The 12,009-nt window shown below is 33.6% G+C and overlaps 1 protein-coding gene across 3 annotated transcripts in view; it reads left to right on the plus strand.

Annotated features, from left to right (window-relative positions):
- Positions 1-12,009, plus strand: part of LOC126881516 (UDP-glycosyltransferase UGT5-like) — a 116,587-nt gene that overhangs the window by 60,064 nt on the left and 44,514 nt on the right. For all 3 annotated transcript variants that reach the window (XM_050645816.1, XM_050645814.1, XM_050645817.1), the window contains one exon: positions 9,178-9,969. In XM_050645816.1, coding sequence (XP_050501773.1) covers positions 9,178-9,969 — 792 coding nt within the window. The remainder of the gene's footprint in view (positions 1-9,177; positions 9,970-12,009) is intronic.

Below are 12,009 nucleotides of genomic sequence, written 5' to 3' on the forward strand. Positions count from 1 at the left end.
AGCTTCCACCTCAGCTGGACCAATTCCATAGGCATCATTAAATTCTAGAAGAATTTTTCTTAGTTCCTCAGTCTTGGTAGGTAGTCCTTCGGAAGCCAAAAATAGTTTCTATGGATTCGTTTTCTTCAATCAAAGACGTTAATGTTCGTTGGTTATTTTTATAATAGTCCATTGACCATCTATGATTTACGTTCATTTTATCAAAAAGCTCTAATTGCAAATGCCGTCTCAATGCAACAATACGCTTGCAAGGTACAATCATTGAATCATAGATTATACAGTTGCACGAAGAAACAGAAGTATTTGTGGAATCCTGACTATCGGTAATGATGTAATCACCGTCTACAAAAATTGTAATATCTCTGATTTGTTTAGAATTACGAATTTTTCTTAAAACATGCTTCAAGGCTTCACGCAATGTAAAATATTTTTTTTCATCAGAATCTTCCGGAAACATATCGACGGGTTTCTTTACAATACCATAAACTGCCTTATGATCCCTATCTGTCTCGGCCTCTTAATTTTACTGCTTGCAATAGTAATACGTTTCCAAAACGTGGTAAATGTACTTTGTCCAAGTTCCGAGATGGCATTTTTTGCATCGGCAAATGAGGAAAATGTATTGTCAAATTTTAACATCATTGACATACCAATACTTAACCTAACTAAAAGCATAGATAAATAATATATAGTATTACCTGATAGATAGGCAACTCACTGTAAAAATTTGGTTCCTTACGCCACTTGCGAGCGATGTGTTAACTAATCACCATTTGGCGGGAAATTCAAATGGACAAGCATTAATTTTATCCGTTTAGCGCCTCTTGCGGGCAATTTCGTAACTAATTAAAATATCTTACAAGATATATTATTAAAATAAAATACCAAAACTTACTAAGCTTGTTAAAGTATTTTATTTAAATAATATCTAAGTAATACTCATAAATTATTCGGAATTCTCAAGTTGCAAAATATGTTATTTTTGCTGTCAAATTTAGTAAGGAAAAGGGATATAAAAAAGTTAGACAATTTTTTTCTAAATATAGGTACGTGTATTTATTCGTTGTTTCAGATAAAACAGTTATAAACTAATTACTATTTACCTATGCATTTTCTAACTTTTCTATGATTTGTACACAACAATAATAAACCATGTTTATTTTTTTTACACAACACCAAAGTTCTTTCGCAACTAAAACAAAACTACACACTACACTTTATAAACGAAGGATAAGGAACCAACTGAAATTACTAAGAATAAATCGTTACAGATAATACAATAAAAACTGTAAACTAATAGAAAATTATTTGTATTTGCACTAACTGTCATTACTTTTGAAGAATTGACATCAGTGTTGCCAGATGAAAATTTCTCGTAACAGTAGAATAGAGTAGAATAGGACATAAAAAACAGTAGAAAACAGGAGATTTTTAATAATTTCAAATAAAACAATAAAATGTAGTTAAATTGAACAAAATAACTATGTTACGGCTATTTTTCAAGGCCATTAATTAAGTAATTAATTATTTAATTAATTAAGCAGTAATTAATAGAACTGAAGCAAGACAGTCCATGACTAGTTTCTGACTGATTCGCATGCGCAGTTCTGTTTTCAAGCGCTTGAAAACGGAACTGCGCATGCGAATCACTCAGAAACCAGTGATGGACTGTCTCCACGAACCTTAAATTCAGGTTCCACAAAAATGTTTAAACTTGTCTGATAACGCTAAATAATCTCTCAAATGTAATACCAACATACGATATTCTAGTGGAAAATATAACAGAAGATTTGAGATTGAAAACAGGAGAACAGGAGAAGAAGTATGAAAACAGTAGATCTCCTGCTAAAACAGGAGATCTGGTAACACTGATTGACATCGTCGAGTTAAGCCTCGTTTGATTATTTTATTTGTGACATTCAGGTATGGTGTTTTAACATAAATGATTGGTTAGAGTCTTCGTGAGCGAGAAAGGCTGTCGTTTCTCTTTATTTAGCTGAGCGGTGTGGAAGTGGTGGGGGAAATTCCCCAATTTTTCCATATAAGATTCCGGGGCATGACTAAAAGTACCAATATTTAGAAAACTAACGGACGCCCAATAATGACACTTACTGACACTTACCTAAGTCATTCAGGTTTTCCAAATTCAAACTTATTATTCCCACAATAATTAACAATAGGGTACAAATATAACGCTTGTAACTATATACTGAGACGGGCCCTATAATAAAATAAGATAAGAGAATCGTCAACTCGTGCATTAACTCACCACGTGTATATATGCTGAACTGCAAGTGAAAGCGAACGGCAGCCGAAGAAAATGCCGTCAAACGCATTATACGAATGACGTCATAGCTGTTAACGGCATTATAGTGCAAGACCGTTTGACGACAGTTTAAGTACAGCGTTTTTTTAATGGAATAGGTGAGAACGCTACACAAACCCAAGATGGGCCACATCGTATAATATCCACTGCATCTGTTCAGCTTAGTCAAGCTACAGCTGCCACGCTTCCAAAAGTGCAGCATTAAAAGGACAATAAGGCGTGTACGAAGTAATCAGCAAGCGAGCAAAGGCTTTACCTCTTTACAGAAGATACATTGTTTTTCCAGAAGATTATAAACTAACACAAAATGGAGAACAATGTTTACTATTTGATTCAGGCCCACGTGATAATCGGTTGTTAATTTTTTCAACAAGACAATCTGTTTCTTCTATCAAGATCACAACACCGGTTTGCCGACACAACTTTCAAAACTGTACCTCACCTTTTTTATCAATTATATACAATCCACGGATTAGAGAAGACTACTGCGATTCCTTTAGTATACGCACTATTATCTAACAAGACAGAAGAAACGTATGTTCGTCTACTTTCAAAATTTAAAAATTTTGCCTGCAGCTTCGCCTGCAACCATATTAACAGATTTTGAAAGCGGTATGATAAGAGCAATAAGACAAGAATATCTCGACTCAAGACATCGTGGGTGCTTTTTCTGTTTCACTCAATGTCTCTTTAGAAGAATCCAGTCAGACCGTTTAAAAAGAAGATATGAAACTGATTCAGATTTTGCTTTAAAGCTCCGATTATTGGCGGCCTTAGCATTCGTTCCTACTGCAGACGTAGTGGGGGCATTTAAAACGATTTGCGAGCAAGATGTATTGCCAGCAGAAGCCCAGACAGTAATTGATTATTTTGAAGATACCTGGATCGGGCCTCCACAAAGAGGTAGACAACGTCGTTTGCCCTTATTTTCACATGATCTGTGGAATTGTTATGATGGGGCAAAAGAAAGTTTACCAAAAACAAACAATTCCATAGAACGATGGCATCGAGGGTTTGAACAATAGCAGAGCTTACATGAACTTCAAATTGAACAGTATATAGGAGGCTTGTAAGGCCCACCTACACGTAAGCAATACAGACATTGTCAGAGCGGATTACAAATCTGGTAAACAATTACGACCCTGCGAGCACTTACAAATTCTTGCGGGGAATAGCACATAATTTATCGTATATTAGGAAATACATAAATATAAAGATCACATGCATAAATAAATTTAAAAAAAAATAATAAAAATTAAAATAAAATGTTAAAAAATATTCAAAAAAATAAAAAATAAAATAAACTGTAAAAAAATCCAAAAAAATAAAAAATCTCAAAAAAAATACAAATTGGATGTTTATTCCAAGTTCTAAACACGCCAACGGTACGCTGCCAGTCCTAGCCTGAAAAAAGTGTGAGGGGAACATGGAATAAAACATATATATTATAATATTAAATTAATTAATGAGATAGCTAAGTCGAATATAATCTAAGCAGTAATAACTATTTAAATAGCACGTAAGTTGTCGTATTAGTATATAGGAAATACATATAAAGCATTTAGTTATTTAAGCTATTAAAGCTATTTAAATATATTTTTTTGGGCAATTGGTTATCTGCCAATTTTTTTTTATTATAGTTTATTCACTACATGCAATCAATAAACAAAAAAAATATAAGCATGTTAGTTGTTTGTTCAAAGGAGTGTGTAAGTATAAATTTGAAATTGTTATCCAATGATAACAAAGACTCCACTAGCCTCTTAAATTATTGAACTGTGCCCTGAAAGGGTAAGTAGTTCACTGCACTGCACTGCACGTCACTTCACTGCTGCTTAGAACCTATGTGGTAGCTCCAGTGGTTTGTGCCTCCTCAGTCTCCGAGTCTGCTCACTATTATCCAGCAGGTTTAGTGCAAGATTATTAGGGTGGTTTTCTAATTTTACCAAATAGCGGCTGCTGTATTCACTCACTGTCTCCTTTACTGTGGCTACTTGAAGATCGTCTCTGATTTCTCTGTTAGGTATAAACCAAGGTACATTTGTTATGGTCCGTAGTACCTTCGACTGGAAGCGTTCCAATATCTCTATGTTTGAGTTTGCAGCCGTATCCCATAGTTGTACACCATATGTCCATATTGGTTTTAAGGCTACTTTATACACCAATAATTTGTTTTTTAAACTAAGCTTTGACTGTCTTCCCAATAGCCAGTAGTATTTGCTGAGTTTTAAGCCAAGTTGTTTTCGTTTGTTAAAAATGTGTTTTCTCCAGGTCAGTCCTTTATCCAAGTGCATCCCTAAATACTTAACGCTGTCAGATTGAGGCAAATCTTGTCCAACCTGCACTGATCTTACTTCATTGACTTTGATTTTCCAGTTTCTTGTCCAGTCCGGAATTTTCACTAGATGTTGTTGGAGAATTCTTGCAGCTATGACTGGGTCTTTGTGTTTGACCATTATCACTTTATCATCTGCAAAGGAAGCTGTGATTGTTTGGTTGCTTATTGGAAGATCAGCTGTGTACATAAGATAGAGAAGTGGACCAAGAACACTGCCCTGCGGTACCCCTGCCTTTATCAATGTGATTTCTGATGTTGTCTGTCCGTACCTTACAATAAAATATCTTTCTTTTGGGTAGGATTCCATACTAATGTACAGTGTGTGGGGGAGTGATATTTTTAATTTAAATAGTAGTCCATCATGCCAAACCTTATCAAAAGCTTGACTCACATCTAAGAAAGCAGTCGTGCAGTAACCTTTTTGCTCAAATGCTTCATTTATTTCGTCCACTACTCTGTGAATCTGTTCAATTGTGCTATGATCATTTTTGAATCCGAATTGGTGTTCAGGAATCAGGTGGTTTTCTTCTATTATGGGAGTCAGTCGGGTTATGAGTAGCTTTTCTAGGAGTTTACCAAGGACTGGCAGCAGGCTGATTGGTCTGTATGATGTTACTTCATTTATTGGTTTTCCAGGTTTTGGAATAAGTATAAGCTCGGCAACTTTCCATTGGGCAGGGAAGTGTCCTAATCGTAGCACCGCGTTGAATATTGTTGTTACTAGCACAATCCCTTTTCTTGGGAGTTCTTTAATAAGACGGCCTTTGATCAGATCAAACCCTGGAGCCTCTTCTGGATTTAAGTTTCTTCTGATTGTCTCATATACCTCTTTGACTTTGAAGAGTTTTGGAATTTGGGACATTTGATATGGAGCTTCAAGAGTTTCTTTGATTTTAGCATCTATTTCAGGCGTATTTTGCGATGGAAGAGGTTGAAAGACTTGCTCCAGATATTATCTGCCAATTGTCTATTCGGGCAATTGTCCATTTGGTGAATTGTCCATTCGGGGAATTGTCTTTCGGGAAACTGTTTTCGGGAAACTGTTATTAAGAAAACTATTAAGCAGACCAAAGATATTACATTAAAATAACAGATACTTACATTAGAATTAGCTTCGCTATTCTAATATATTGTAACTAAAATATATTTTTAATACTATCTCTTCAAAAACTATCTCTAAAGTAAACAAAATTGTATGTAATTTTAAATGAGACATTAGAAATGCCATACAAACTATGATAATATCACGTCACAAGAGTTCGCGCGCTTCTAGATCGTTTGAAATTATTTGAATACATAGGAGATTTTAAATTTGTACTTCTAAATTATTATGAGGTTTTAAGGCGTGAAATTTTGCAAATCTTATTGACCAAAACTGAACATAATTATGTAATAAAACAAAAACCTGCAAGTTCCCTATTGGGTAGAACCTAAATGTTCACCATTTGCACTTAAAAGAATACCTGGTCTCATACAAAAGTTAATTTTTGGTATCATTGGTCAGCTTAGTCGGATTGTTCCATTGAACTCTTGTGGACAACGTGCCATTTCGTTTACAAGGCGATCATGCAATCATTGTTGCCCTGCTGTGTATTATGAGGTTGAGTTGTATGGCTCAGGAATCTGGTCATGTATTTTAGGGCAGTCAATGAGGGAATTTTGGTTCCGAATTCCATCCTACTACATCGATTGACTTGATATTTTCACAGTAAGTAGGAAATAGCTCAAGAAACAAAGTCTACCCTATGCCGATGTGCGTTTTTATCTTGGGGGTGGTTCCCACCCCTTCTCGGGGGTGAAAAATGTTTTGGTTAAAATAGCCACGGAAGAGGCTAGAGAACCTAATTTTAAGCAAAAACTGTTCTATAATGATTTTTTTAAAACTCAATGCTTTTTGAGTTATTCGTGGTTGAAAATTGGCCATTGTCATTGAAAAATGACACCTATTTGGACAGATTTTTGCGAATAGCTTAAAAGCTATGCATCTAACAAAAAGACTATATAAAATATTTCTGTAGGTTATAAAAAAACAAAGAGATTCGGTTCTTCCTAAATCTTCTAGTTAAAATACAAAGGGGAATATAGTAAGTAAGAAGAGTTTGTTTTTTTCATGCATGCTCAAATCGGTGCATTCAACTTGAAATAACGGAGACACAGTCGATTTTAGGTGTATAATGATACCAATAACTTTTGTAGAGCTTGAAAAGACCTTTAAAATGAGTAATACTATAATATGTCGATTACATTCAAACTAAGCGAGATATTCTGCAAAAAATTGATAACTAATGTATTTTTTAACCCGTCATCCATCAGAATTTAAATACATCGTTTTCCTTCTACAATACTTTTTATTATAGTGTTATTTCTATGTTCAAAAAGTTAAACTGGATTAAAATGAATGTTTTTGAAAAAATAAGATCAAATTATAGAGCGCATTTTTAAATTTTCTTAAAAATCTTCCTTTTCCTCCATGTAACTCGAAAAAGATAAGAAATACGAAAAAAAGATACCACACAAAAATGTAGGGCTTTTTCAGATAAAAATTTTCTTTTTATTTTTCATTATTGTATCTCTTATCATTTTCAATTTACATGGAGAAAAAGGAAGATTTTTAAGAAAATTTAAAAATGCGCACTATAATTTGATCTTTTTTTTTTTCAAAAACCATTCATTTTAAACCCATCCAACTTTTTAAACATAGAAATAACACTATAATAAAAGGTATTGTGGAAGGAAAACGATGCATTTACATTTTGGTGGATAGGGGTTAAAATTACTTTTCATTTTTTCTTAAAATACATTAGTTATCAATTTTGTTTGCAGCATATCTCGCTTAGTTTTAATGTACTTAGTGGACATTTAGTATAGCTTATTTTAAAGGTCCTTTCAAGCACTACAAAATGTATTAGTGGCATTATACACCTAAAATCGAATGTTTCTCTGTTATTTCAAGTTGAATACACCAATTTGAGAATGTACCAAAAAACAAACTATTTTCACCTACCATATCTCTTTTTGTATTTTAACTAGAAGATTTATGAAGGCAAGTGTCTCTTTGTTTTTTTATAACCTACAAAAATGTTTAATATAGTGTTTTTAATTAGATGCATAGATTTTAAGGTATTCGCAAGAAACCGTTCGAAAAGGTATTATGTTTCAATGAAAATGGCCAATTTTCAACCACGAATATCTCAAAAAGTATTAGGTTTTAAAAAAAATTATAGAACAGTTTTTGATTAGAATTAGGTTTTCTAGCGAATTCCGTGGTAATTTTAACCAAAAAATATTCCACCTCTAAGAAGGGCTGGGAACCACCCCCAAGATAAAAGCACGCATCGGCATAGGGTAGACTTTGAATTAGGAGATAAGTAGAGGCTTTATTTATTTATAGAGGCCAAAATTTCATTAAAATCCATGCAGTAGGATAGAATTCGGAGGTAATATCCTTCTTGCTCCCATTGACTGGCGTATTTCATTGGGAACTTGATTTGTAACTACATCTTGGTTGTAAATCTCACATCCGATTTCACTTCTGATGGAATCGCGTCTAGTCTCTGGGATAAGATTATTTTACTTTAATTACCATGTATTCATCTGCTACTCGTTATTTAGATACTTGAAACTCTGCAAAAATTGACTTCTTGGTATTTGGTATCTTCATATTTGTTAGACATATTTTTGTTAACCGACCGTTTTTGACCGACGTTTGTCATCTTATAATAGAATTGCCAAATATCAAAAGCGCAAAAGTTGTTATTATTAATAAATGTAAAGTCTGAAATAGTTTTGTACACACTTGTGACTACAGGTAAATAGGGAGAAGTGTATTTTTGAAGTGTGTAAAATAAATAATTCCTAGCTGAGCGCTTTCGGCTTACAAAGCCATCTTCAGAGCTATGGTCAAAAGGTTCAAAATACCACTAAGAAGAGAGACGGATCCCATGTATGATATAAAAGTACTTCTATTTCTTATGCAGTTCGGAAAATTAAAACATCTATTACAAGCACAAAGGACTTTCACACAAAAAATTACATTACATATAACGAATATTTGATCATGGTAAGGTCAAGAAACCTTACCATCTGAAGTCTACGGTGTCTACGGGATTCTGCATGCTGACACCGTAGACTTCAGATGGTAAGGTTTCTTGACCTTACCCAGGATCAAATATTCGTTATATGTAATGTAATTTTTCATGTGAAAGTCCTTTGTGCTTGTAATAGATGTTTTAACTTTTCCGACCTCAAAAACAACAGCAAAGTTGAGCATTTTTCAACAGTCAGACAAGGTTTTTTCCATCAAATTAAAAAAACTGCATAAGAAATAGAAGTATTTTTATGTCATACATGGGATCCATCTCTCTTCATAGTGGTATTTTGAACCTTTTGGCCATAGCTCTGAAGATGGCTTTGTAAGCCGAAAGCGCTCAGCTAGTAATTATTTATTTTACACACTTCAAAAATACACTTCTCCCTATTTACCTGTTATTATTAATAGTTTTATTTATTTTAGATGGTCCAACTATTGAAATGGGCAACATAAGTCCTTTCATAATGATTGGATTTATCAATTTTATGGGCAGCCAAATTACTAATGCCGCTCTTAGCCATGAGAATTTTAAGAAGTTGATTAACTCAAATGAAAAATTTGATGTAGTAATTGTACAAAATTTCAAATCAGACGCTCTCAATATTCTTCAATGTCATTACAATGCTCCATTAATTGTCTTTGGTGTAACTGGACCAAGTTTCTGGGTAAACCCTATAGTAGGCAGTCCACTTGAACCATCGTACTTTCCAGATTTCTTCTTAGATTACGACAGTAACATGAATTTGTGGCAAAGAACAGTAAATTCAGTTTTACTTCTATGGAACTATCTCATTAAACACTTATATTTTATGCCTCAGCAAAAGAAGTTAATGAGTGAACATTTTCCAAAATGCACAGACCAGGATGCTGCTTTTTATAATGCTTCACTAGTGTTTCTGGTAAATCATGAAAGCGCCAATCAACCTATGCCTCTAGTACCCAATATGATCAACATTGGTGGTCACCACGTGAAGCCTGCAAAAGAGTTACCTAAAGATCTAAAAGTATTTATGGACAAAGCCAAAGAAGGAGTTGTCTACTTTAGTCTTGGTACGAACGTTGATCCTACTAAGATGGCGCCTGAGATACTAAGAGCTATAGTTAATGCTTTAGGAAAACTAAAACAAAAAGTTCTTTGGAAATACGATGGAGACGTACCAAATTTACCCAAGAACATACAACTTGGAAAATGGTTTCCACAAAGAGATTTATTAGGTAAGTAATAAAAATACTTTTTATTAAAAGTATTATCACTTTCTTTTGCAGACTTCCTAGTTGCCGAATCAGTTTTTGTTCTAGAGTCAATTTTCCATTATACAGGAGGACCAAAAACTCTCCTGACAAACGAAGACCGGCGATTCCTCAGATAATTTTAAGACAATTTAACTCAATTCACCTGGTCCTAAAATGCTTCCTAAAGGAACTAGAACTCTTTGAAATGAAGTCTTGCAATTAGTTTTTTTTAATACCTTCAGATCGCTTCTAGTTAGAAAAACGAAAGCTTGTACGCCTATTTATCTTCCAGAAATTATCGTAATATCGTCTTTTGAAAAAAAAATTAAAAAAAAAATATTTAAAAAAACGAAAATTGGTACGTTTATTTCTCTTCCAGATATGAATCGATTTAATGAATTGCGAATTTCTAGTACCGGTAATATGCATCCATTGCGTCCATTGGGTAGGTCAACGGTTATTTTATCGTAAAACTTTTTTTCTTTGATTTTTAGGCCCCTTTGACCATAGATTATTAAATTATGAGGTATTCTAGTACTAAAGGTTGTTCTTGCTTTAAATCAGTAAAATAAATCGTTTTTTTTTTTAATTCTTTTCAAATTCAAAAAACGAAAAATTGATTTTTCTAGAAAATATCGAAAATCCTACCGTTAAGCAAGACTATTGTTTAGTACTAAAATACCTCACAATTTAATAATCCAGTCCTTAACCAAATCGAACGCCTATGACTAGCACTACAAATTTGCAATTAATGGAATCGATTTATCTATGGAAAATCAATGGGTGTACCAATTTTCTTTTTTATCAATAGAAGCATCTGATGGTATTTAAAAAAAAACTAATAACAAGACCCCACCTTCAAAGAGCTCTAGCTCCCTTAGGAGCCATTTTCGGAATAGGTGAATTAGGTTAACTTATCTTAAAATTATCTGAGCAATCTCCGTTATTACCTTATGCCTATTTCTGTGTCATTTTTTTGCTTTCTTAGGTGCATTATATTTTGTTTCAAATATAGAAGAAATATACCCTACTATACTCCATCTAATTTACTTACCGTTGCACATCATCCGCGTCATAGCCCGTGACGTCACATGATACCAATACGAAATATTTAGGCGGTAGGTGTGTTCTTTTTTAGAATCACTTTGGCGAGTACACTGGCATTACAGCCACTAGACGTACTTTATTGTATACGCGTAGAAATAATATTTAAAGATTTCTATTAATGTTAACTTAAGAAATACACAATAATATGTTTCATTTAATTTGTATCAATAGAATATAAAGCGTTTTTATGAAGCACATTTTTTCGGAATACACTGTAACTATAATCGAACGAAGATGATATTTTGGCGTAAATTGGTAACATTTATTTGACAGTTGCGGTGATGACACTTGATATTTATTTAAATTATTTTCTATAAGTATTTGTTTCATTATATTTATGGTAGGGGAGCAAAGTATGCTAAATGTGCAGTCACTCGAGCGCTTTGGGGACCTATTGGGTTGTGATTATTAGGTCCTAAAACCAAAAAAAGTTAAGTAACATTTTCCATTTTAGCGGGCGCTTGCCATTTTTTAATTTAATTTTCCATTTCCATTAATCGTTTTTTCCGAATATAGCGCCATCTATCCATAATTCGAAAAAATGCTTCGAATAAAAGTTGCTTATTTTTATGCAGAGAATTCAAATCTGCAATAAAAAATGAGGGCTCCCATTTAAGATTTTAAAGTAACCCCCCACCCCACCTCCGTGGGGGGTCGCGTTTGGTACCATTCGATATATTTTTCAAAAATATTAAATAAATGTATTTTGCAGTTTTTCGATCTGATGTTTATTTTGCTAAATATCGCGGGATTTGTATTTAAAATTTAAAATTTTCCCCCCACCCCTCTCTGCGAGGGGTCGTGTTTGGTATCTATCGATAGATTCTTGAAAAATATTGAATGTGTAGTTTTTAGTTTTTCGATCTGACGTTCATTTCGCGAAATATTCGCCTTTTTCTTGTGAAATTTTGTGAC

This window comes from Diabrotica virgifera, chromosome 3 (genome assembly GCF_917563875.1).
Source record: "Diabrotica virgifera virgifera chromosome 3, PGI_DIABVI_V3a".
Classification (NCBI taxonomy): domain Eukaryota; kingdom Metazoa; phylum Arthropoda; class Insecta; order Coleoptera; family Chrysomelidae; genus Diabrotica; species Diabrotica virgifera.